General features: G+C 58.2%; 1 protein-coding gene across 1 annotated transcript; it reads left to right on the forward strand.

The window, feature by feature from the left end:
• The first annotated feature begins 31 nt into the window (after positions 1-31).
• On the forward strand, positions 32-19,035 carry SMTNL2 (smoothelin like 2). The gene is made up of 8 exons (XM_012779182.3): positions 32-487; positions 7,639-7,726; positions 8,227-8,469; positions 9,074-9,149; positions 9,652-9,831; positions 10,852-10,969; positions 11,203-11,354; positions 18,101-19,035. Exons 1-8 carry the CDS (start codon positions 98-100, stop codon positions 18,225-18,227), a joined length of 1,374 nt encoding a protein of 457 aa, XP_012634636.1. The 5' UTR covers positions 32-97; the 3' UTR covers positions 18,228-19,035.
• The last annotated feature ends 3,112 nt before the right edge of the window (positions 19,036-22,147 follow it).

The raw sequence follows: 22,147 nt of genomic DNA on the forward strand, positions 1-22,147 counted from the left end.
CGAAGCCAACCCTGGCGGCCAGTCGCGGCACCGAGCTGCAGAGCTCGGATCCTCTGCCCTCCCCGGCCGCTCTCAGACCTGTGCGCCCCGCTCGGCCATGGAGCCAGCCCCCGACGCCGAGGAGGCGCGCTCGGTGCGCGAGGCGCTGGGCCGCTACGAGGCGGCGCTGGAGGGCGCCGTGCGCGCGCTGCACGAGGACATGCAGGGGCTGCAGCGCGGCGTGGAGCGGCGCGTGGCCGAGGCGCTGCGTCTGGCCGGCCCGTTGGCGCGCACCGTGGCCGAGCTGCAGCGCGACAACCAGCGGCTGCAAGCGCAGCTCGAGCGCTTGACGCGCCAGGTGGAAGCGCTGGGCTTGGCGAGCGGGCTGTCCCCGGCGCCCGGCACGCCCAGCCCCCCGCCTGCGCCCGGGGTTCCGGACCGCGCGCCCCGCCTGGGCACCGCACGCTTCGCCAGCCACGCCACCTTCTCACTGTCGGGCCGCGGCCAGGTGAGCAGGGGGGAGCGCGGTGCACCGGCGTGGGTGCATGTGCGCGTGCGCCGGGGAGTGGGGCCCCGCGCCTTGGTGCCGCCCCTTTGCCCTGACTGCGTGCGCCCGCGCGCGTCTGCTGGGTAGGGGGCTGTGCCTTCGCCGGCCGCTGGGACTAGGTGACCAGAGTCTCGCCACCACTCCAGAGTTGGAGAGGGCAGGAGAAGAAGAAGCACTCCTTAGCCTGCTGGCTGCACCTGTCGCAGCCCCCTACCTTTTTTTGGAGCCCGGTCCTGCTTGCCCAGAGTTCTGTCTGCCTCTCCCTTCTGTCCCATGACACCTAGGGCTTGGGCGCCCAGGTGTGGGTCGTGTGGGGCCCTGACTGTTCACTGCCTGGGGCCACGCTGGACGTGTTGGAATGGTCAGCACCCCCTACCTGCACCCCTCCACCTCCGTTCACGCGCCCCTGCCTTGCTGCTTCACTGAGGCCTGACTGCTCCAGTTATTGATTAACCCAGATGGAGAACTCAAGCCCCTGGGGGGTAGGGGGTGGAAGGGGACACAATCTGGTCGGGTCGCAGCGGAGCAGCCGCGTTTGGGAGCCCTGCTTTGCAGGGGGCAAATCCTTCACCGTGAAGGGAGAGATGGCTTTGAGCGGTGTCTGGATTCCTGGGGTCAGTGAATGGCCAGAGGCACACACCATGTGGGGGTGGGGTGGAGGCCTGCGTGGACCAGTCACTACCTTGACCCTGGGCCTCCTGGGGTGGCAGGTCTGGGTTAGAATGTTTCCATGTGTGTGCAGTGGCCCTTGGGTGGGATTTTCCATCCCTATGAGGCATGTGCTCTGGGTTGGGTTTCCAGGGTCTGGATCTGAGTAGTGTGCACCCGATGCCCGTCTTTGGTTCAATCCATTGGGCACTCAGATCTCCTGCTGCAGGCTGGGCTGCACCTCGGGGGGGCCAGGAGGAGAGGATCTTATTAGGCCTTGTCCCTGGAGGTCCCAGCCAGGGTGGGAGATGGCCACAGACCAAGCAGTACCAGCAGTGCAGATGTCCCAGAGGTGTCCTGCTGCAAACACAGGAGTCCCTTCCCAGGGTGTATCTTAGGAAGGTTTTGTCTTGGAGGCCTAAGGCTTGCTGCTCCTTGTGCGAATGGGGGTGGGTAGGGGCCAAGTACTCACTGGCCAGATGAGTGGCACCTTGAGTATGAGAGTGGAGGGGTGAGTTGTGAAAGCCCCCAGCATGCTGGGCAGAGGAGTTGGGCTTTGAGCAGCTGGGGAGAGGTGCTTAAACCGTTCCTGTTGGCAGAACCCACGGGTGTCCCAGTGCTCTGTTTAGAAATATGGATACACTTAAGTCTGTCCTGTGAGCATGACACTCTACATTTCCCTGGTATAAAGTCACCACTGTGAGCTCACATGTGCCTGATAAACCGTATCATCAGTTCTTCTGAGGTTTTAACATGTCTTGCTATTTGTCTGCTCATGGGAGCAGCTGTCCAAGTTTTAAGAAGAAAAAAAAAATCTCAACATCATATATGCATGTAGATGTGTACATATACATATGAGAGGATTCTCTCCAGTCATGACTTTTTTTTCCAGCAGGAATCGGCCATTATTCACCAGTGAGTGCCAAGCTAGTCCTCTCAGTTGTGGGAGTGGTGGGTGCCAAGCTCTCTTAGGGATGGATGGCAGGTTGGAGGGTGGCTGGGAGACGGATAACTTCATTGTGATGGTCCAAGGAGAAAGAAGAGGTCAAAGCTAGGCAGAGGTGTGTGGATGGGGCTGCTTTGGACAGGAATTTTGAAGGGGAACCAGCAGGCAGCGTAGTCTCTGGCTCCGAGGAGGGAGGCAGAGAGGGAGCCCTGCCTTGGGGGACTACTGGGTCACAGATCTGGACGGACATTCTGTTAGAGTGGCGCTGAATGTGAGGGGCTGTGGGACATGCAGGGGCAGCTGTTCCAGAAAGAGGTAGAGATTCTTGGATCTGGTGCTCCAGAGAGTGGTGGGGGCTGGGGGTTAGGGAGCTCTCTGGGCAGAGGAAACCAGACCAAAGGAAACAAAAACCAGGCCCAGGAACTGCCAGGGGGCGGGGAGGACCTGGAGAGCCCACTCTTAGAAGTCCAGAGAGGGGAGCCCTTCTCCAAGAGGGCAGGGTCGGCAAGATGCTTCAGCCTGTTGGGGACCGAGGGTGGACATCCTGTTGGGGAGCAGGCTGTGAACTCCAGAGAGGCTTGAGGGGGGTGGTGAGCAGCAAGCGTAGCCGAGCACTGTGGGTGTCCCCCGCTGGGTCACTGGGTCCACACCTCTTAAGCCCTGGCTCCTTGGGCCTGAGGCAGCTGCTCCCACCTAACCCCAGTCCCCACTTCTTTTGCCCTTCCTCCTACCCCCAGCAGCACTGACACAGGCTCCAGGCCAGTTTCTGGGAGTGGGGGGCTGTGAGGAGCCATCCCCACATTCGGCTCATATCCTGTGACCAGCAGTGTGTGATTGGGTTCTTGGTCACCAACAAGGAACCAGGGCTCTGGGCCAAGACTGTAGTGTGGACAGAGAGTAACAGCTAGACGCTGGGCTGCAGAGTCATCTGGCCTGTCACTCTCTGTGTCTATGTGGTGGGAGTCTGGGGGTGAGGGTCTCATTCTGCTTGCAGAGCTAGCTGGTGGTGGCTGGGCACCGGCGTGGTGTGTGGTCAGGCATTGCAGCGGCTGGTGTCCTGCCACCCCTCTGCAAACAAGCAGTGAGGTTTGGAGACCCATTTGCTTTCAAACTGGGGACCGAAGGGGTTGGAGGTGAATTGTCCTCAGCATATAAATGTGCCTTGGACTCAAGGCAGAAAGGGTTGATCATGTAATCAGCTTCCAAGTGCACAAACCTTGGCCTTGCTGCAGCATGCAATGTGGACGGGGGACGACAGGGGAATGTTTAGGGAAGCTCAGGGAGGAGGAAGGGGACAGGGCAGCCAAGGGCAGTAATCAGGGAGGACTTCCTGCAGGAGGCCCCAGGCTGCTGGAGCAGACAGGATGTGCTTTTGGAGCTTTTGCTGTGAGGCCCTGGAGGCATCTCCTCCCTATCTAATCCGAGGGGGATTGGTGGAGTGGGCTGTGGGGGTTGGGGGGAACCTGGCTAACAAAAGTGTCCCGGAAGCCTCTGCTATTGTCTGGCTGGGAGGAGGAAGCCAGAGCCAGCTGGGGCCCTGGGTGAATGGCGGCAGCCTGTGGCCAGGCCCAGGCCCCAGCAGGCTGGGCCAGAGTTGTTCCCTGGAAATGTCATCGTCAGCTAAGCCGGAGCCACTGGGTCCCCATGGCCGAGGCGGTGGAGTCTCTCAGGAGCAGCTGCCAGGAGCCGGGTGTCGAAGGCCTGACCGTGAAAGAAACCAGACTTGCCTTATCTGCTTTCCTTTCCCAGACTCACTGTGTGATAAGAGACGCGAATGCTTTAGGGAGAGGTTTGGATCCAGTCCTTTAAAACGGTGGTGTGAGAGCAGAGGAGGCCCGGCCCTCTCAGGATGGGGGTGCGGGCCCTGCGTGGGTTGCCTCCACGTGTGAGCTGCCGGGGTCGGGCAGCGCCAAGAAAGCCTGAAATGTTCAGTGCCCAACCCCCCCCCCCCACAAATGTTTAAAAACTTCCCAGTAAGAGAGTCTCCTTTACAGGAGTCCCTGAAATCAGACTTATCCCATCACACCCGGACCCTCATCCATCCGCCAACCCTGCCACCTGGCTCCCTCATGGGGCACCTCCCCCTTTTTAAAGCCAAGGCCCAGGTGGGGAATTTCAGGGGTATCAGGCCAGCTCAGCAGGACCTGTCCCCAGTCCCAGGACTCTCCAGTGATTTCTGCCCCAGCCTCAGCACACAGAGGCCCCTCCCTGGTTCCCTTCGCCATGGCTGGGGCAGTCTGCACCCACCGACAGAAGACAGCAGCCCGCCGGGGAGCGTGCCAGAGGCCTCCACGGGTGGGCTTGGGCCCTGCGAGAACAGCTTGCTCTGGCCCGGCCCAGCCCAGCCCGTTGGTTCAGGAGCTCTCTGTTCTCTGATGGTCCTGCTGCGGGGGTTACCCCAGGCTCACCCCTTTTCCTCAGCCTTATCTAGCTGGGACAGGCCCAGTGGGGCCAGGGCTCACCCTGACCCAGGTCCCAGGAGACAGGTTTGTCTTGGGTTATCCTCTGCACCCTCTGGAAGGTGAAGTGCTTTATGGGCAGAGCCCTGGGTTGGGTAGGAGACCTGCATCCCAAACCTTGACTACCTTTTGGCATGGTGTAGGCTTAGGGGCAGCCCCACCCCACCCTGGGCTTGGTTTCCCCATCTGTGTGGTGGTGGGTTGGAGAGCGGTCTCAGAATATAGCCCCTTACTCCTTCAGCTGAGGCACGTGGGCAGAGCGCTCTCCCCAGGTGGGGAGTGACTGGGAGAGGAGGGGCGGGGACCCTGGGTCCAGCCTGACTCAGTGCAGCCCCTTCCCTTGTCCCTTTGCCGAGACCCCTCAGCAGGAATCCGGCAGGTGCAGAACCTGCTTCCTGTCTGGTGCTGGTTGTAGTGTCTGGTCCCCTGGGGCATCACAGGGGGTGGGGGCCCTGCGACATGCAGGGACAGGCATCTGGGGTCCCCCCCTCCCCACAGAGACACACATTCCTGGGAAAATGGTTTCGCCATCAGCCTGTCCCTCCAGGCCCCTGCCTAGACCTGTGGAACCTGTCAGACCAGTGTGGGGTGGGTGGGGGGACAAGGAGACCCCCAAGCCCAGTGCCCTGGTGACAGTGGGGGCTGGGGTTCCAGCTGGCCTGGCTGGTTCTCCTGCCCCTGGTGGTTCTGCACACCCTTCTGCAGCGTCTCTGCGAGTGGGCCTGGCCACTCCTGCTCTTTCCTCCTAAATCAGAAGTGGAGTCCAAGGCCAGACTCTCCTCGTGCTCTGGGTCCTGTCCTCTCACTCCCCAGGGACCCCACCCTGCAGATGGCCTCCTGCGACATTTCTCCCAGCCTATAAATGTCCTTCCTCTTCCATCTGGGCAAACCCCTCAGGCCCCTTTCCCCAGCCCCCCTGTGGCTAAGGTTACTGTGTTGTCTTCATTTCTTTCTGACTGCTCCCCCAGCGCGTCCCCCGAGCTTCTGATCACTGGTGACCTCTTTTTCGTGAAACCAGATGGACGCCTGTTCCATCTCATCCTGACCTCCTTTTCCTCGGCCTCAGGCCGCCGTGGGGCGCACCTGCCTTCTTCCTGGCCTTCCCCATGCTCTCCTGGGTTTCTTCCCACCTCTCTGGCTGCTGCTTCTCACTCTCCTCCTCGCTCCTCTGCTTCCTGAGACGGTCACCTCATCCCAGGCCCCTGCGGGCCCCAGGCTGGCTTTTCGTCTGGGGCTTCTAGGGGCCCTCTGGGCGCCACAACTCCTGTTTTCCATCACTTGCCCTTCCTTTCTCTTAAACTGCAGACCTAAACATCCAGCCACCCCCTCAGCTCCCTGATGTCCCAGGGCCTTGTACTCAGCGTCCACGATGGAAATCCTTGTTTCCTCCCAGACCTGCCTCGGACCCACCAATGCCACTCCGCCCCCCAGTCGCTCAGGCCCCAAGCCTGGGCTTGGGGGAGGCCTGGCATCCTCCTTCCCTGCATGTCCACTCTCTCCCTGCTGGATCCCTTTCTTCCAAAAGCTCCAAGTCCCTCTGCCCTTGGTCCGCCTGCTGCCCCGTCTCCCAGGGACTAGTGGGGGGGGGGGCTTGCCTTCTGGTCTCCCCTTCTGTGCTGCTCCCTCACTGGCTTCGGAGGATTTCCTGAAAGACAGAGCTGACACCTTTGGGCTCCCCGGCTAAGGTGTCGAGTCCAAGTGCTTGGGGCAGGCAGCTTGGGCTGCAGGGCGCTTCTCTGGCTGCCCACGTCCTGGTCGAGTGTGATCAGAATATACCTGTGCCTTGATGTGTCTCTGCTTTTGCAGATATGAATCACGCGTCTGCGCACAGACTCCCCTCTTAGCCCAACTGGCTCACTCTGGACTTGGCTCGGGCACCCCTGGCTCTGGGAGCCCTCCCTGCCCCGTTGGGCTGCATGACATCCGTCTATCCTAGGCCTCTCCATGGTGGCTCAGCTCCCTCTGACCATGAGCCTGTCTCCCCTGCCAGACCCACTCCCCAAAGGCAGGGTGGGTACCTCCTGCACTGGTCGCAAGAGGAGCTGAGCCATCTGGGGCCAGGGACGCGATCTTTTTCATCTGGGAACCTTGTAGACCTGGGCGCCAACCTGCAGGCATCTGGGGAGTGGCACGGCCACCCATCATGGGCTCTTAGGGGAGCCCCCACCAGCCCCACGGACACTCTCAGCCTGCACAGCCCCTCGCTGGGAGGAGGGCAGGGCCAAGGCTGAGCTTCCCTCCTGCCACACATCCCAGCCGATTTCCTCGAATGACCTTAGGCAGTGCACATCCCCTCAGCCTACCTGTCACATGGGGCTGGCTGCGCACACCTGGGAGGACAGAAGCAAGTTCCAGGTGTGCCTGGAAAAAGGGCCCGACGTCCAGCAGGTGCCAGGTGGTACTGCACAGCCTGCTCCTGTTTCTCAGACAGGGCGACTGAGACCCTGAGGGGCTTGCCGTGGCCCAGGTCATGCAGTGGGGTGGCAGCACAGCCCGGCTCCCAGGCCCCCCACTGGCTCTCTGCCCCACCCACTGCTGCTGCCCAGTGGGGACGGGGAGGTCGCATGGAGCCAGTCAGGCCCTTGCGTTCTGCACAGCCGGGTCAGTCTTGTGTCCCTGCAGCCAGGGAAAAGGCCCAGCGTGAGGGGGCTCCGCTGCCCGTCTTGGCCCAGAAGGACCTTGTGTCTCCTCCACAGACAGCCTCGCTGGCCTGGCCCAGCTGGGAGGGGCAGGGGGCCAGGCTCTCCCAACCCCTGTCACCTGGTCCAGCCTAGAGCAAGGGGTGGGGCAGCTGGACCCACTTCCAAATTCTCGGTCTTGACCTTTGTCCTCAACTTTTTTGTGCCTGGGATGAACCCAGTGGGGGTGTTCACCTCTCGGGGGGCTCGGGGGTTGGGTGGCTCTATCCCCCTTGCTGTGCGGCTTGGCCCATCACTCACTGTACCTGCTGGGGCTGTTTTCTCTCAACGACTGATGTTTGCCACCAAACTCCAGGAGGGGCTTTGGGTGGACAACTGGCCCTAGCTGACGGGGTCTCGGTGATGTTTGTGTCTCTGCAGAGTGTGGATCATGACGAAGCCAGTGAGTTGGAGATGAGAAGGACCTCAAACTCGTGTGTCATCGAGAATGGGCACCAGCCCGGGGCAGGTAGGGGCTGAGGGCACAGGAGGGGTGACTGGTAGGTTTGGGGTCAGGCCTCGGCCGTGTGTCTATGCCAGGCCATCCCTTGGCCGGGGGTGCAGGACTTGAGCCTGAACCCTGGCAGGTGGAGAGGCTGCCAGGAAAGCAGCCTCATTTAGTGTGAAGTAGATCTTTTTACACACAGAGGGAAATGGGCTGTCTCAGAAGGTAGTGAGCCTCTCTGTTTCTGGAGGAAAGTAAGTAGGGGCTGAGGAATTTGTCTAAACACTGAACAGGATAGAGAGTGGACGGACAAGCCAACCAGTATTTACTGGGCTGGCTACGAGGAGAAGTTGGGCAGAGTCAGCTCTGGTTGGAGCAGCAAGACATCCGTGGTAGGGGAGGTCAGGGGAGCCTTCCTGGAGGAGGTGGGAGGAGGGTTCAGGGAGGCTGCAGCCCTCCTGGGAGGTCCGAGGCCCCTGTGGCTGCCGCAGCTCACCCCTAACCCTGCTGCTCATATGTTCCAGGTCCAGGCGACGGACCCCCCGAGGCTGCCCCGACCTTCCCGGCCCCGGAGCCCCCCAAGCCTCGCCCTGTGAGCCTCTCCTTGCGGCTCCCCCACCAGCCGGTCACAGCCGTCACCCGAGTCTCCGAGAGGTTCTCTGGGGAGACCTCGGCTGCCGCTCTATCGCCCACGTCTGCTGCCATCCTGGGGGGCCTCACCCCAAGCCCCAGTGAGGCCCCCACACCCTGGACTCCCAGTCCCAGTGGTATGAGCTGGAGAGCGCGGCCCAAGGGCGAGGGAGGGCTGGGGCTGGGGCAGTGGGCAGGGGACTGAAGAACCCCGGGCAAGCCCAGCCCGTCTCTGCCTGTCACCGCAACCCTTTCCCTCCGCCCATCGCTGCCCGACTCCTCTCCAGGGGTCACGAGAAACAGTGTCATTCCGAGAGGGGCAGCTGTGGCTTTTAATACAGGCTGAGGCCGTGGTTGGAAGGTGGCCTCTTGCCCTGCACATTTGGCACAGTCCCCTCCCCGGGACCCCCAGGCCTGGCCTGGGCCTGGGGCGAGCTGCGTGGGCGTCCATAGGAGGGTGTGGGAACGGCGTTTGCTGGGCACGCAGAGTGGAGGGCCCCGGGCTCTGCTCTGAGAGCAGGTGGGGACAGTTGAAAAGCCCTCTCCATGTCGTTGCTCTGCTCCGGTCCTCCTCTCTCCCAGTGGCTTGCTGGGGCAGGGCCGGCTCAGCCCAGGGCCCTCGCTTGCCTGGGGAGTGATGCCGGGTGAAGGGCTGGGCCGGAGGGAGGGAGGGAGGGAGGCCGGGCTGGCCCCTTCCTGCGACCAGGGCTTGTTATTTCCCTCCCTGCCTTCGTCCTGCAGAGAAGAATCCCCCTTTCCCACGGTCCTTGTCGAGCTCTGGCTTTGGGGCGGTGGCGGCAAGCAAACGCAGTGACAGGTGAGTCAGGGCCACTTTCCCATGGGGATCGTGGCTCCCCAGGGGCCTCTCAACTTTGGACCCAGGCCACCCAGGCCACCTGCGGGCACTGCCTGTGCTGACCAGGGTGGGCGCCCTCCTTGGTTTCTCTGTGGGCCCTTCAGAGCTAGTCAGTGGAAAGATTGGAGGGGCTGTCTCAGCCCCCCCGGGAGGAAGGGGGACAGGAGGATCTTCCACGCTGTCTTCCTCCATCCCTGCCGAGGGGTGATTATGTCCAGGGAGGGGGCTCGCTGTCCCTCAAGATGGGCCTGCTTCCAGGACAGCTCAGTTCAGAAACTTAGAAAGCCTGCCAAGCAAGTTGGGGACTGGAGCAAGCAGGGCGGCTTCTTTGCCGGCCACCCAGCACCACCGTGGTGGGTGCGGACGGCCTGCTCGTTCACGCCCAGTGTGCGGGGGGACCCTGGGGCCCGGTGAGCGGGTGATGGCGGGCTCCGTGCTCCTGAGTGGGTGCTTCTCTCCTCAGCCCACCGCTGGTGACGCCACCCCAGTCGCCCGCGTCCCCGCAGCCGCCAGCCACGACTCAGGTCCATCGCCCCGGGGAGCGTCGCAGGGAGCTGGTGAGGTCGCAGACGCTGCCCCGCACCTCGGGGGCGCAGGCCCGGAAGGCGCTGTTTGAGAAGTGGGAGCAGGATACGGGGGGCAAGTACGGACGCTCGCACAACCCAAGCTGGGGGCCCCAGGGCAGGCCCAGACCCAGCCGGGCGAGGTGGCACAGCAGAGCAAGGCTGGGTCCCGTCCTGTTCCCCAGGGCACCGTTCCCAAGATGAGACGTCTCGGGCAAGGGGCAGGGCAGGCCGGGGGCCCCTCTCCTCTCCTGCATTCGGAGGCAGCCAGTCTTCTGCACCCCCAGCGCCCCCAGGCCGCCCTCACACCCGCATTCTCCTAGGTTGTGGCACAGTTTAGCTTCTGGGCATGACGGGGACCGGGAGGGGATTGGGATTCCTGGCCCAGCCGTGGAGTTGGACTGGCCCAAGGAAGAGGTGACACAGCGGGACGCATGTGCCCACCAGCCCACTACCACGCCCCACAGCTCAGAGATGGGATCCTTGGCTACGGCCTGCCCTGGCATATTTATCCAGTCCTTTTGTCAGTGCATGGCATTGACGCCTGCTGTGTGCAGGGTGCGGCCCAAGCCCACTCCCCTATCCCCACCCCCAATCACAGCCAGTCCCTGCTCAATGCTAGTGAAAGAGGCAGACGCAGGAAATGTCCCCACTGACCCCACACAACCTGGTCTCAGCTTTTAGAGAGTGTCCTTCGGGCCCTGAGGAGGACATTGTCCCTCCCAGCTAGGAAGGAGCCACCGGGGAAGGAAGGCCTCTGTGAAGAGGGGGCTCGGGAGGAGGGTGGGCGGAAAGGAAGCGGAAGGTGCCGCAGGCGGAGGGCAGGGCACAGGGTCCTGCGGCTCATGCTGTCTCAGGATCGCCAAGGGACCCTTGCCTGCTGGGGTGGGACATAAGCAGGGCACCTGGAGGGTCCTGCCAGATGCCATCAGAGGTGGCTGTGTAGCTGCCCTCTGGGGCACTGGGGTTGCATGCTGACAAGCATCTCTACTGGGTGAGCAGAGCAGGTGGGGCGTCTTCCCTGGGGGTGCAGGGACACCTGGCTGGGAGATGGCGGCAGGCGGGGCGGCCCCCATAGCAGGCCTGCGCTCTCTCCGCAGGGGGCGAGGGGAGGCCCGGGCCAAGCTGAAGCGGTCGCAGAGCTTTGGCGTGGCCAGTGCCAGCAGCATCAAGCAGATCCTGCTCGAGTGGTGCCGCAGCAAGACCCTGGGCTACCAGGTGAGGCCCAAGGGCCCACCCCCGGCTACCGAGATCCCCGGCTACCGAGACCCCTGGTTAGAGGCATGACCGAGCATCGCCCCGACCAGGGCGAGAGGCTACCCGGGCTGGGGGGGGAGAGGGAGGAGCTGGGGAAATTCTGCCTCCTGAGTGGCTGCCTGTGGAGTGTGCGTAGACATTCCAGGGATCCCGTATGTAGGCCCCCACACTGACACCCCTCGCTGTGCTTGCAGCACGTGGACCTGCAGAACTTCTCCTCCAGCTGGAGCGACGGCATGGCATTCTGCGCCCTGGTGCACTCCTTCTTCCCCGACGCGTTCGACTACAACAGCCTGAGCCCCACGCAGCGGCAGAAGAACTTTGAGCTGGCCTTCACCATGGCCGAGTGAGTATGGCAGGTCCCGCCGGCTGCCCACCCCAGCCCAGTCCTGGAGCCCAATTTCTGCCCCAGGTGGGGGATGGGGACGAGTTGGGGATGGGGCGGCTCTCTGCAAGGCTGAAGGAGCTGAGGCCCTCCAGTCTGCCTACCTCTTGTACAGATGGGAAGACTGAGGCCCGGAGAGGGATTTGCCAGGGTCACACAGCACTCAGTGGCAGAGCAGGGCTCTGTTGCTGGGGGACCTGTCCTCTTTGCTGCGTGTCCATCTCTGGGGTACAGTCTGGGAGACTGGCCACAGACCAGATGTGGGGGGCAGTGGGACAGGGTCCCCCAGAGCACTGCGTCTGTCCTCTCTGGGCTGGTGCAGAGAGGCACTTGCTTGGATGAGCCACAGCTGCCCATCAGCAAGAAACTGGACAATATCTGGGACATTTAAAAGTAGATTTTTGCTTCCAATAAGATTTTGCATCCCTAAATATTGTTCTAGCATTTACTATGAAATTGCCTGCCTTCTTAAGTCCCGCCCTAGGGAGAAGATTTGGGGGTGAGGGAGTGGCTCTGGGGTCAGGAGGCATTTGGGAAGCCGGCTTGGGATTTGGTTACTGGCCAAAGGCAACGCCCGGAGCATCGGGAGAGCTGGCAGAGCGGGGGGTGGGTGGCAGGGTTCAGGCTGGGGACAGGAGAGTTTAATAAAGGGACTCTTTTATAAAGCCGTGGGTAGGAATGGGGTACACGAGCCAGGCCCTTGGGATGATGGCAGCACAGGGTTGTCACAGCGCTCGGCTGGGGTTACGGGAACTGGGGAGAACAGCTGTGTGCGGGGGACCGTCTGATGGGGCTGTGCTTTGGGCAGTGGCTGCGGCCAGCTCGCAGTGACCTGGCAGGGCCAGGGCTGCGGGCTAAGTATCTGCCCTCACTCCCCTCCTGCACTCACGCCAGGGCCTCTTGTTGGCCGAACCCCATCGGCAGACAGAGGACCGGGGAGCCATCACCATGATCCGTCACGGCCCCGGGGCAGGGAGCAGGGCACGGACTAGGGGTGCATGGGGCTGCCCGACGCTAAGCGCTCTGACGGTCAGAGAGAAGGAAGGCGGCTGCCAGAGCTGACTTTCCTGGAGGGCTTGTCTGTCGTCCTCTTTCTGCCTCTGTGCCTTGCGCTGTCTGCTCAGCCTTCGCTTTTGTCTGGGTCGTCAGGGCCCACGTCCAGGGGGTGGTCCTCATTGACCACCCAGCCCCAGCCTCCGCCCTGGGCCTGCCAGGGAAGGAGTCAGAGCTAGGGGGGGCGCAGAACCCTCTCTTGGTATCGTAAGTCTCGCCCTGAGCTGGGGCAGCCGCCCCTCTCCGGAGCAGCGACGCCCGCTCTGGGGGCAGAACTGAGACTGGCCCTGAGCTCCTCGGACTGCACTTCTGGAATGTCCGTATCAGCCCCGTTGTGTTGTCTCGGGCGGCGCGCTGGACTCTCAGCCCCCGGGGGTCACAAGAACTCCTTGTATACTTTAAAAGCCTCCTCTTTCTTGGCTGCCTGGGATTAGTTGTCATCCTAATTGCAGAAACAGCTTTGGACGAGCGTATTGTGCAACTGGATCCAGACGCTGGTGAAACGGAGCCAAGTGTGAGGGCACGTGGGGGGGGGGGGGTGGCTCCCGGGGAGGAGGCCCAGCTGCGTGCAGCCCAGACTCGGTGACGGTCAGAACCAGGCTGTGGACGTGTGCGGGGTCAGGGCTCTGCTGTGGGCACCCCAACACCCAGCCCAGAGGTGTGGCCACGCTCGGCTTGCCAGCTTGTGCCCTGGCCACCTTGGTCACCCTCAGCCCTGGACCGAGCTGGGTCGTGGCAGGGAGCGGGATGCCGTGAGCCGTGGGGCAGTGGCCCTCACCCCAGCTCTCAGGGAACACGGCTCCCCCTGGCAGCCGGAGCCAGAGCCATTCCAGGCCATGCTTTCCCAGCGCGAGGTTTGAGTTCACGGAGACTCTAGACTCCAAACAGATGTTTCTTCTATTCCTGCCCTGGGGGGCAGCGGGAGAGGCTGGTCCAGGCCTTGCCTCCCTCCTCCCCGGAGCAAACAGCAGGGTGGAAACCTTGGCCCTGTGTCCCTGTGGCCTGGGCCTGCTGCTGGCAGGGGAGGGGAGGATGGTTTGATGTGGCCGCTGAGATAAGTTCTTGGTTTTCTGCTGACTCGAGGGGGCAGGGAGGGGCGTCCACAGCAGGCCTGTGCCGAGAGCTTGCTCAGAGCCCGGGAAGGCACCTCCCCTCGTGAGTCATCCATGAGATTCTCTCCCAGGTACGTGGGGCCCGCTGGGAGGAGGACGGCAGCTTGGATCACCTCGTTTCTTGGACAATGGGCTGGTTAGCAAAGCTGGCAAAAAAGGCACAGAGGCACCTGCTGAGGATACGGCTGTCAGTGTCGAACGCAGACACTCCCTATGTTCGCTAGTAAAAGCCAGGCAGACATGTGGGGCCATCGAGCACCATCCAGGCCCCGCAGGCAGTAGGACAGAGCTAAGAAAGGCTGGCTTGGGAGCAGGCAGTGTGGGATGACAAGAGCCCGGGGTTTGATGAAGGCAGGATCTTTGGAAGGGAAAGGAGGACACAGGGTCCCCAGACCATGTGTCCACCTTGAATCAGGAAGGAGACGTTTCCAGACCCTTCCGTGAGCAAGTGCCTTAAAGGCACCAGGACACACAGCAGAGATCTTTGGAGTAAAAGTGGCGTGTACTGCCCCTCCTCCAACCCCCCTCCCCCATAATTTATGGTACCAGAGATTCCCGGTGGCCTAATCTGTGTGAGTGATTCGGTGTTGACAGCACAGCGAGCTTCCTTGGCCTGACAGGTGTTCAGTGCCTGGAACGAGGGCGGACCAGCCCCTTTTATGGAAGGGGCCGAGTCGGGCGGGCGCCTGCTGACCCTCCTGCACCCTTCCTCCCCTCGCTGCAGAGTGCGGGACGTGCAGCCCGAGGCTCCCCCTTGCCCTGCGGGGAATGTGTCCTGCTCTCGGGTTACGCCGGAGCAGAAGGGGCTTCCAGGCTATTTGTAGTGCCCATGTGTCTCTGTCTAAAACCAGACGGGAGGTAGCAGTCCGAGCCCTGGCATCCCGATCTGCATTTAGAGCAGGCTTAGAAAAATAAAAATAACACCCCCATCCCCTCCTCCACCTCGCTTGTAGGCCAGCCCCGGGGTAGCTGAAGATCACAACAGATGGGAGCAGGAGAAAACCTTTCCCCTATCCCAACGAGGTTGGCTCAAGCAAATCCACTTTACAAATGGTAGTCGGCCCATGTCTACCCTGGTTCTTGCTGTGTGGTGGTGTTTGAAGTGATTTGCACTTTCTCCTTTGGACTTTTTCATGTTTTTTTTTTTTTGAATTATTTAAAACAAACATATCATTTTTACTAAAGCAGTTTGTTGTTTTAAGTTTAAAAGGCAATTGGGGCCTCTAATATTTTGAGACTTAAATCTCGTTCATAAGAGTCAGTGCTGGTCATCACTTTCCCTTCTCGTATCCCATGTCCCGAGTTTTGTTCAACTTGTGCCTGCAGCTTCTAGGACTGTTGCCATTGCGGGTTGAGTGTCCCATATCTGATATGCCTGGGACCAGGAGTGTTTTGGATTTCACATTTTTTTTTTGCTTTTGGGATATTTGCATTATATCTACTGGTTGAGCATCCCAGTTCCAAAATCCTGAAATCCGAAATGCTCCAAAATCTGAAGCTTTTTGAGCACTGACATGATGCACAAAGGAAATGCTTGTTGGAGCATTTCAGATCTTGGGTTTGGGATGCTGAACCCAGACTGCCGTAGCTGGCACCAGGGTGTCTCTGAGGGAGGGTGCTCGCTTCGCAGGGACAAGCTGGGGTGTGGAAGGCAAGTGCTCTTGAGGGTCTGGTGTGGGCTGTGCATGGCTTCAAAGCCAGGGATGCTCTCGCCTGTGAGAGGGAGAATTTGGAGCCTGTTGCATATTGTGACCCCCTCGTTGGGAACCCCCACACTGTTGAGTGGGGACCAGCCAGGTTGTGGCCCAGGCCCCTGGTTGTCTGTTGCGGAGGCCAGCGCCTTGCCATGGCTTGCTTTCTGGGCACTGGAGGGTGACACCGGGGCAAGCATCCTGACTGCCACCCTGCTCTCAAAGAAACCTGCCTGGGCAGTGCAGCCTCTGGAACAAAGAGAAAAGGGGGTTAGCTTCTCTCCTCCACGCAGGCTGGACGGCACCTGGAAAATGCCAGCAATCCTGAGTGCCTCCCCGGGAAGTGGGCTGGAGAGAAGCTAGAACCGGTTCAGAGGAGGAGCAGGTCTTAGGTCCCCTTTGCAGGGATGGTTGAGGAAGAACCAGAGATATTTAAAGACATAGATAGGAAGGTTCTCTTCCAACATGGAAAGGGCTCTTTGGTTGGGGACAAGATTAGGCTGAGGATAATCAGCCTTATGGGACCAATAGGTAGAAATTAGAAAGAGGCCAAATAGCATAAGAAACACCAGGAAGAACCTTCTCATGGCCAGAGCCATCTGGAGAGGGGTCCCCTTTCCCTGGGCTCTGAGGTGAGTAAGCTGCAGCAGGGCCTTTAGAGAGATGACTGGTGCTTTTGGTGGGGACGCTTGGACAGGGGGAATTTTGGGTTCTTTCCCAAGGCGGGGGTCCTGGAGTTCTGCCGCTGTCCTCATTTAACACGCGGGACCCCTGAGGCCACTTGGTGTCAGTGCTGATAACCTGGGCATGTGTGGAGCCTGTTCACACACACCTGGGATTCTCCCAATAGCAGGCCTGGGAGGGAGGAAGGCAGGGAGGACAGGTGCCCTCCCTGAGCTGCAGGTGAGGAGGAGGGTACTAGATGCCACGCAACAGCTCAGGAAGGTGAATTCAGGTCCTTGGCGTCTCCAAAGTGCTCAGATTTTCCATCCTGCCCTGTCGACAAAGCACCTTTGCACGCCTGCCCTAACACCGAACCCTGCCCTGGCCTGTCCTGGGGAGACAGGGTGTCTGCTCCTTGGCCCAAACCCAGTTGTCACCCCACGAAGCCACTGGATTCCCTTACAGGACACCCGCTCCAGCCCCGAGCGGGAGGCGTGGATGGGATCCAGGACAGATGTCTCCATTTCGCCTTGACATTTGGTTTTTGATAGGAGGCCTGGCACCCAGCCAGCACGGCAGAGCAGGCCCGGTGGTAATGTTACAGTCTTTGTCTCTGGAGCATGCAGCCCGGCGAGCTGTCCCTGTGCCACGTCCTGGGGGAAAGTGCTGAGTGAGTCGTGCTGAACTGGCTCACAGGCTCTGGGGTGGGTCAGAGCCCCCCTCCCCCGCTCTCTGGGGTCTCCCCTCTGGCTGAGCTCTCTGGAGAACAAGGTACATAAAGACACATGGTGGAGTCACAACCTCCCAGCAAGCCCACTGGGAGGGAGATCAAAAGTGCGATTCTGATTTTTTGCAGAAGAAACGGGCACAGAAAGATGAAGCTGTCAGGGAGGAATCTGAACCCAGCTATTTAGAGTTCACGTTCAGGCCTCCTGTCTCCGGGATCCACTCTGCTTCATAAAGCAATGGCGTGGTCACTGCAATAGCAGCAGTGGTAACCTGTAACTCTGATCGCGCTCTTTTGACATGCCGGTGCTGTTCCAACTGATTGGCATAAATTAGCTCATAGTCCTCACACCACTCTGCAGTGGAGGTCATTCCAGATGGGGAAACTGAGGCCCGGAGAAGTTAAGTGTGTTGCCCAGTCATATAGCTAGTAAGAGATGGAGCTGGGATTTGAACTGTGATAGTCATGCATTTATTTACTCATGGAAAAAGGTCACACACACAAAACTGGGGATCCCTGAAATGAGAAAAATACACTCAGCGGCTGAAGGAAGAGTGCCGACAATCAGACTGAGTGCAATCGTTTTTTGCCCTTTTGGTTCTGCCCGATCACGTCAGGCCGGCCACTTCTGGTGTCCAGGGGACCCAGGCATGCTGTGATCTAAGAGTCAGAGGCCCGGGGGGGTGCGTCCCGCGGCATCCTGGGGCCACCTGCTGTTATTTCAGGACTCAGTGCTGAGAGGCACCTTCAGCCTCCTTCTAAGCCCCGGTGATCGGCCACAGCGGACACTCGTCTACCCCAGTGGGCCACCGTTAAGCCAGCACTTCCCTGTGTGGGATGCCACGTGATTTCAAGCAATTTTCTGAACCGCCAGTTACGACCCATGAGTAGATTGTAAAATCTATTTAGTGCTTCCCAAGCAGCATTTAAAAAGTAGGAGGAGAAGAGAAATAGACATGAACCATCATAGAGAAAATATCAGTCGTGGTGAAGGCATTTCTGTGAAGCTTTATTTCCACACACACGTGTGTGCATGTGTGTGCGTGTGCCGAATCATGATGAAAAATACCTCACTGTGGGTCATGGTAAAAAAAAAAAATGAGTTTCAAAACTCTTTTAGGAGGCAAATGGGTACATTTAATTTTTTGCTTCATTTTTATGGTTCATGGTGGTTTTCCATATCCTACTGACATATGTTTCTTTTACTTTAATATAATTTCACCTAAAATGTAAATAAGCGAAGTCTATTTAAATGAAAATGTGAATTGCGCAGTGGCTCCTGGATACCGGCGTTTGGGAGACACCGCCTTGCACTTGGGGGCTCCGAAGCTTCTCCCTGGGCTATTTGAAGTCCCTGCTGGTGGGCACTTGGAGATGCCAGTGCCAGGCTGGGTTCTGTGCTGGGGACAGGGGTGACAGCCCTGCTGGGGCCATCGTTCTGACGGGGCTTCTGTGTTCCAGGAATCTGGCGAACTGCGAGCGTCTGATCGAAGTGGAGGATATGATGGTGATGGGCCGCAGGCCGGACCCCATGTGCGTCTTCACCTACGTGCAGTCGCTGTACAACCACCTGCGTCGCTTTGAGTGAGGCCCCTGGCTGGGAGAGCCCAAGAGCAACCCCAGGGAGAGACTGCGGGGCCGTCGCCGGGCCACTCCGGGGCTGCCCGTGTTCCCCAGTCCGGATGACGCGGAGCAGAGCTGCCTTTGGTGGGAGCGAGCTGTTTGTTCTGCAGAGTGAGACTGCTGAGCTGTGCTCTGACAGCGCTGATCACAGCCAAAGGCCCAAAGGAAAAGGGAAAAATACCAGAGAGAGAGAGAGAGATTGGTGCTAAGTAATGATCTTCCTAAAGAAATGCCTGTCTCTGGTAGATCCCGGAGCGCTAAATTACGATTTTCCCTCTGGTGAATTCGATACGTCTCGGCTTTACAGGGTCACATTGATTACCAAATGTTTTTTATCAAAATACCCAGAGTTTTTTTACTTCCTCGCACTATTGTAGGTCCCTTTCCTCCCTCCCCCTGGGCGGCTGCCAGGAAACAGAGAGACTGCTTAATCAGCAGCTTGACAAAGAAGGCCAGAGTCTTGGGAAGAAACAGTTTAATCACTCCCAAGACCTGGGCAACAGACGACCTTCGAATCACCTCCGCTCTCTGGGGAGCTGGGAGGGCTCTCGCCTTGGTCCCAAAGTGCTCCTGCTCTTCCCCCGGAGGCCCCACGAGTGTTTGGCTAAGAATAGGGTCTCGGGAAGTTAACACTTTTGGGGAAGGTTAGGCCTTTTGTGCTGAGAGTTTTTATTCCCATCTTTTTAGGGGATTTGCTTGCAGATATTTATAAAAATTTAACTCCGTCTGTACTGTTGACTCATTTGTACATAAAAAGGATGTGTTGAGCCTTGCTTGGGATCTGTTATTTCTGTTTGGGAAGATGCGGTTTCTACGAATAAGAGAGCTTGCACACACTACAAATGCTCTAACTCAATTCCCACCCTCACTGCCCTCTGTACCTAAATCACTTGCCCGAAAAGTTGCAAATGACATCTGCAGTCTCGGAACGTGCCCGTCCGTCACCCATCTCCACGTTGTGGAAGGAGCGTGAGCAGCAAGTTTCCCCTGGAGATCTGTCCCCTTGATGGTGACTAACGTGTCTGTGATAAACAGTGGGCCAGGGTGTGGGGTGGTCCTGCACTTGGAGGAAACCCATCCAGGAACGCTGGTTTATTTTCACAGCTGTTTGGTGGTAGGTTTTTATTATAATAGAAGAATCTCGAGATTCTATAAAGCTCCAGCCACTAGCTTATTCTTAGTCGAGGATCATTTGATAACCTGGTTGGATTTTGGCCATGAACTTCTAAAACTTCCCTCTAAGGGAGCTAGTATGTGTCTTCATCTTATGCAACAGGCTCTCGACACCAAAGCCCGTGTGCCCTCGTGGATTCATATCTGTGTCCCTTGTGCTGGGGGGTGGAAGATCCTTGGGGGTGTCGGGAGGCGAGTGGCAGAGCTGGCGGGTGGGTGAGCAGTAGTCCCCGTGGATCGGTTGGTTGAGGCTGCCTCTCTGGGATTCTCCCATGGTGGGAACCGTCCCCTTGCAAGGTCTCTGATCTCTTGCAGGCTCAAGAAGTTGAGCCTATTATTAGCAGAGACACATAACTGAAGCTTAGGGTTTCAAACCTAAAGCCAATTTGGGAACACAAGGGCTCCGTAAAAAGCCTGCCTATATGTTCCGAGTACTCGCACACGTGAAACAGAGCTCTCCTGAGCTGCAGACAAGGCCTTGCAACTCTGCAGGTAAAATAGAGCCGATCCTGCTGGAATAAGGAACAAATTCTCTTAAACTTTAGGAATGGTGTCCCTCATGTCTTACTTTCAGAATAATACAGACTTAGATTTTTTTTTTTTTTTCTTTTTGAGACAGACTCTTGCTTGGTTGCCCAGGCTAGAGTGAGTGCCGTGGCGTCAGCCTAGCTCACAGCAACCTCAATCTCCTGGGCTCAAGCGATCCTGCTGCCTCAGCCTCCCGAGTAGCTGGGACTACAGGCATGTACCACCATGCCCGGCTAATTTTTTCTCTATATATTAGTTGGCCAATTAATTTCTTTCAATTTATAGTAGAGACGGGGTCTCGCTCTTGCTCAGGCTGGTTTCGAACTCCTGACCTCGAGCAATCTGCCCGCCTCGGCCTCCCAGTAGACTTAGATATTTTTAAAGTCCGTTCTGTGACGTTCATGTCTGTGGTCTTTGGAGGTGGGGAATAAGAGATCCTGAGAGTTAATGAGTTTTAGATTTGATTATTTCTAGGACAAAGCATGAAGGTTCCAAGTCAAGGGGGGTCCAGGGGCGGGGGGAGGATGGGAAATGCAAGAAGGTTTCACAATCCCGAGACATTTGGGAACCACATTGTAGGCCAGGGTTACACGAAAGTCCCTGTTAGTGAAATCCAGTTTTATGTTGCCTTCTACAACGGTATGGAGGATTTCACATCTTTTTTCCCCTCTGCTGAGAGAATTCTTTCTTGGAGCTGCTCGTAAGATTCTTCTGTTTTTCCAGATAGATTCCTTCACCTGGATTTTGTTAAAACTTATTAAGTCTGACCAAATTGGCTTGTGTGCGTTTCCCCGAAGTGAACGTTTCCCCAGAGCCGAGATGGGTTTTGGCTTTTCTGACAGCTGATGCATATTTCTCAAGGCCGGCGAGAGCCTATAAGCACTGGCTGAATATGATATAGCACTCGCCGGTTAGAGGAGAACGCACAGGCCAGGTGTTTGGGGAACAGTTTGTTAAAGCCAATGAATTTCGCAAATGTGTGAGATGACGAAAAGTTCTCAGCTTTCCCGGTTGCAGTGGTCAGGACTCTGTAACTGGAGACCCGGCGTGAGAGAATATTTTATTCCCTGCCATTCTGAGCAGGTCTATACGACTCAGGCAGTTGGAGAGAAGACTCAAAATGCTGATTCAGTGGGTCCATTTGGGCTGGGACATTCTACCCATCTAGCAGAACCAGCTCTGGTTTCGGGTTCTCCAGTTGGTGACAGAGGACCAGGTCATTCTGATGAATTGGTTATGCCCCTGGACGTGGCCATCTTCATTTATTCTTTCCCTGTCCTAGTTAAGCTCTTGGATTTGGTGTGATTATTTCTGAGCCATCTTAGGTCTCTCATTTTTAAGGGTTTTTTTTTTCTTTTTTAATAAATTAAGACAGAGTTTTGCTCAGTTGCCTTGGTTAGAGTGCAGTGGCATGATCATAGCTCACTGCAACCTCCAACTCCTGGGCTTGAGCAATCCTCCTGCCTCCGCCTCCTGAGTAGCTGGGACTATAGGCACCTGTGCACCATGCCTATCTCATTTTTCATATAGAGATGGCGTCTCACTCTTGCTCAGGCTGGTCTTGAACTCCTGGTCTCAAGTGATCCTCCCACCTCAGGCTCCCAAAGTGCTGGGATTACAGGTGTGAGCCACCGTGCCCGGCCACTTTTAAGGTTTTGTTTGGGCTTGCTTCTAGAGCCTTTGACCTCTTACCTCTTGGTGTTTGGGCTTGCCAAACACCAAACAGCCTTCACAGTCCTTTGAAAGAGCACATTAAAAATCCCTAAGACCCGCCTTCTCCTTAGAAAGCACCAATCAAGAAAAAGCACCCAGGAAGAATGGAACCAGGGAGGCTGTGCTGTCCCAGGGATCCGGTGGCCTCAGCTGGAGGGAGAAGGGCCACCCGGTGGCCTCAGCTGGAGGGAGAAGGGCCACTCAGCGGAGTAAGCTGGGAGGAGCCCTGAATCAGCAGGGCAGGGGCTGTGGTTGACAGCACCATGTTGACTCTCCGTCTCCGTTTCTTAAATTGATCCCTTAAGTTTTTTACTGTCCCATAGGTAGGGGAAAATATCTTTTCTTTTTTTTTTTTTTTTGAGTCAAAGTCTTACTCTGTTGCCCAGGCTAGAGTGTGGTGGCATCAGCCTAGCTCACAGCAACCTCAAACTCCTGGGCTCAAGCGATCCTCCTGCCTCAGCCTCCCGAGTA

Source organism: Microcebus murinus, chromosome 18 (genome assembly GCF_040939455.1).
Source record: "Microcebus murinus isolate Inina chromosome 18, M.murinus_Inina_mat1.0, whole genome shotgun sequence".
Classification (NCBI taxonomy): Eukaryota; Metazoa; Chordata; class Mammalia; order Primates; family Cheirogaleidae; genus Microcebus; species Microcebus murinus.

Bases quoted from the DNA above. Each gene is read 5' to 3' on its own strand.
- SMTNL2 (XM_012779182.3), top strand. From the start codon at position 98: ATGGAGCCAGCCCCCGACGCCGAGGAGGCGCGCTCGGTGCGCGAGGCG. The intron at 8,470-9,073 runs GTATGAGCTGGA...TTCGTCCTGCAG, and splicing joins CTGGACTCCCAGTCCCAGTG to AGAAGAATCCCCCTTTCCCA. The intron at 10,970-11,202 runs GTGAGGCCCAAG...CTGTGCTTGCAG, and splicing joins GCAAGACCCTGGGCTACCAG to CACGTGGACCTGCAGAACTT.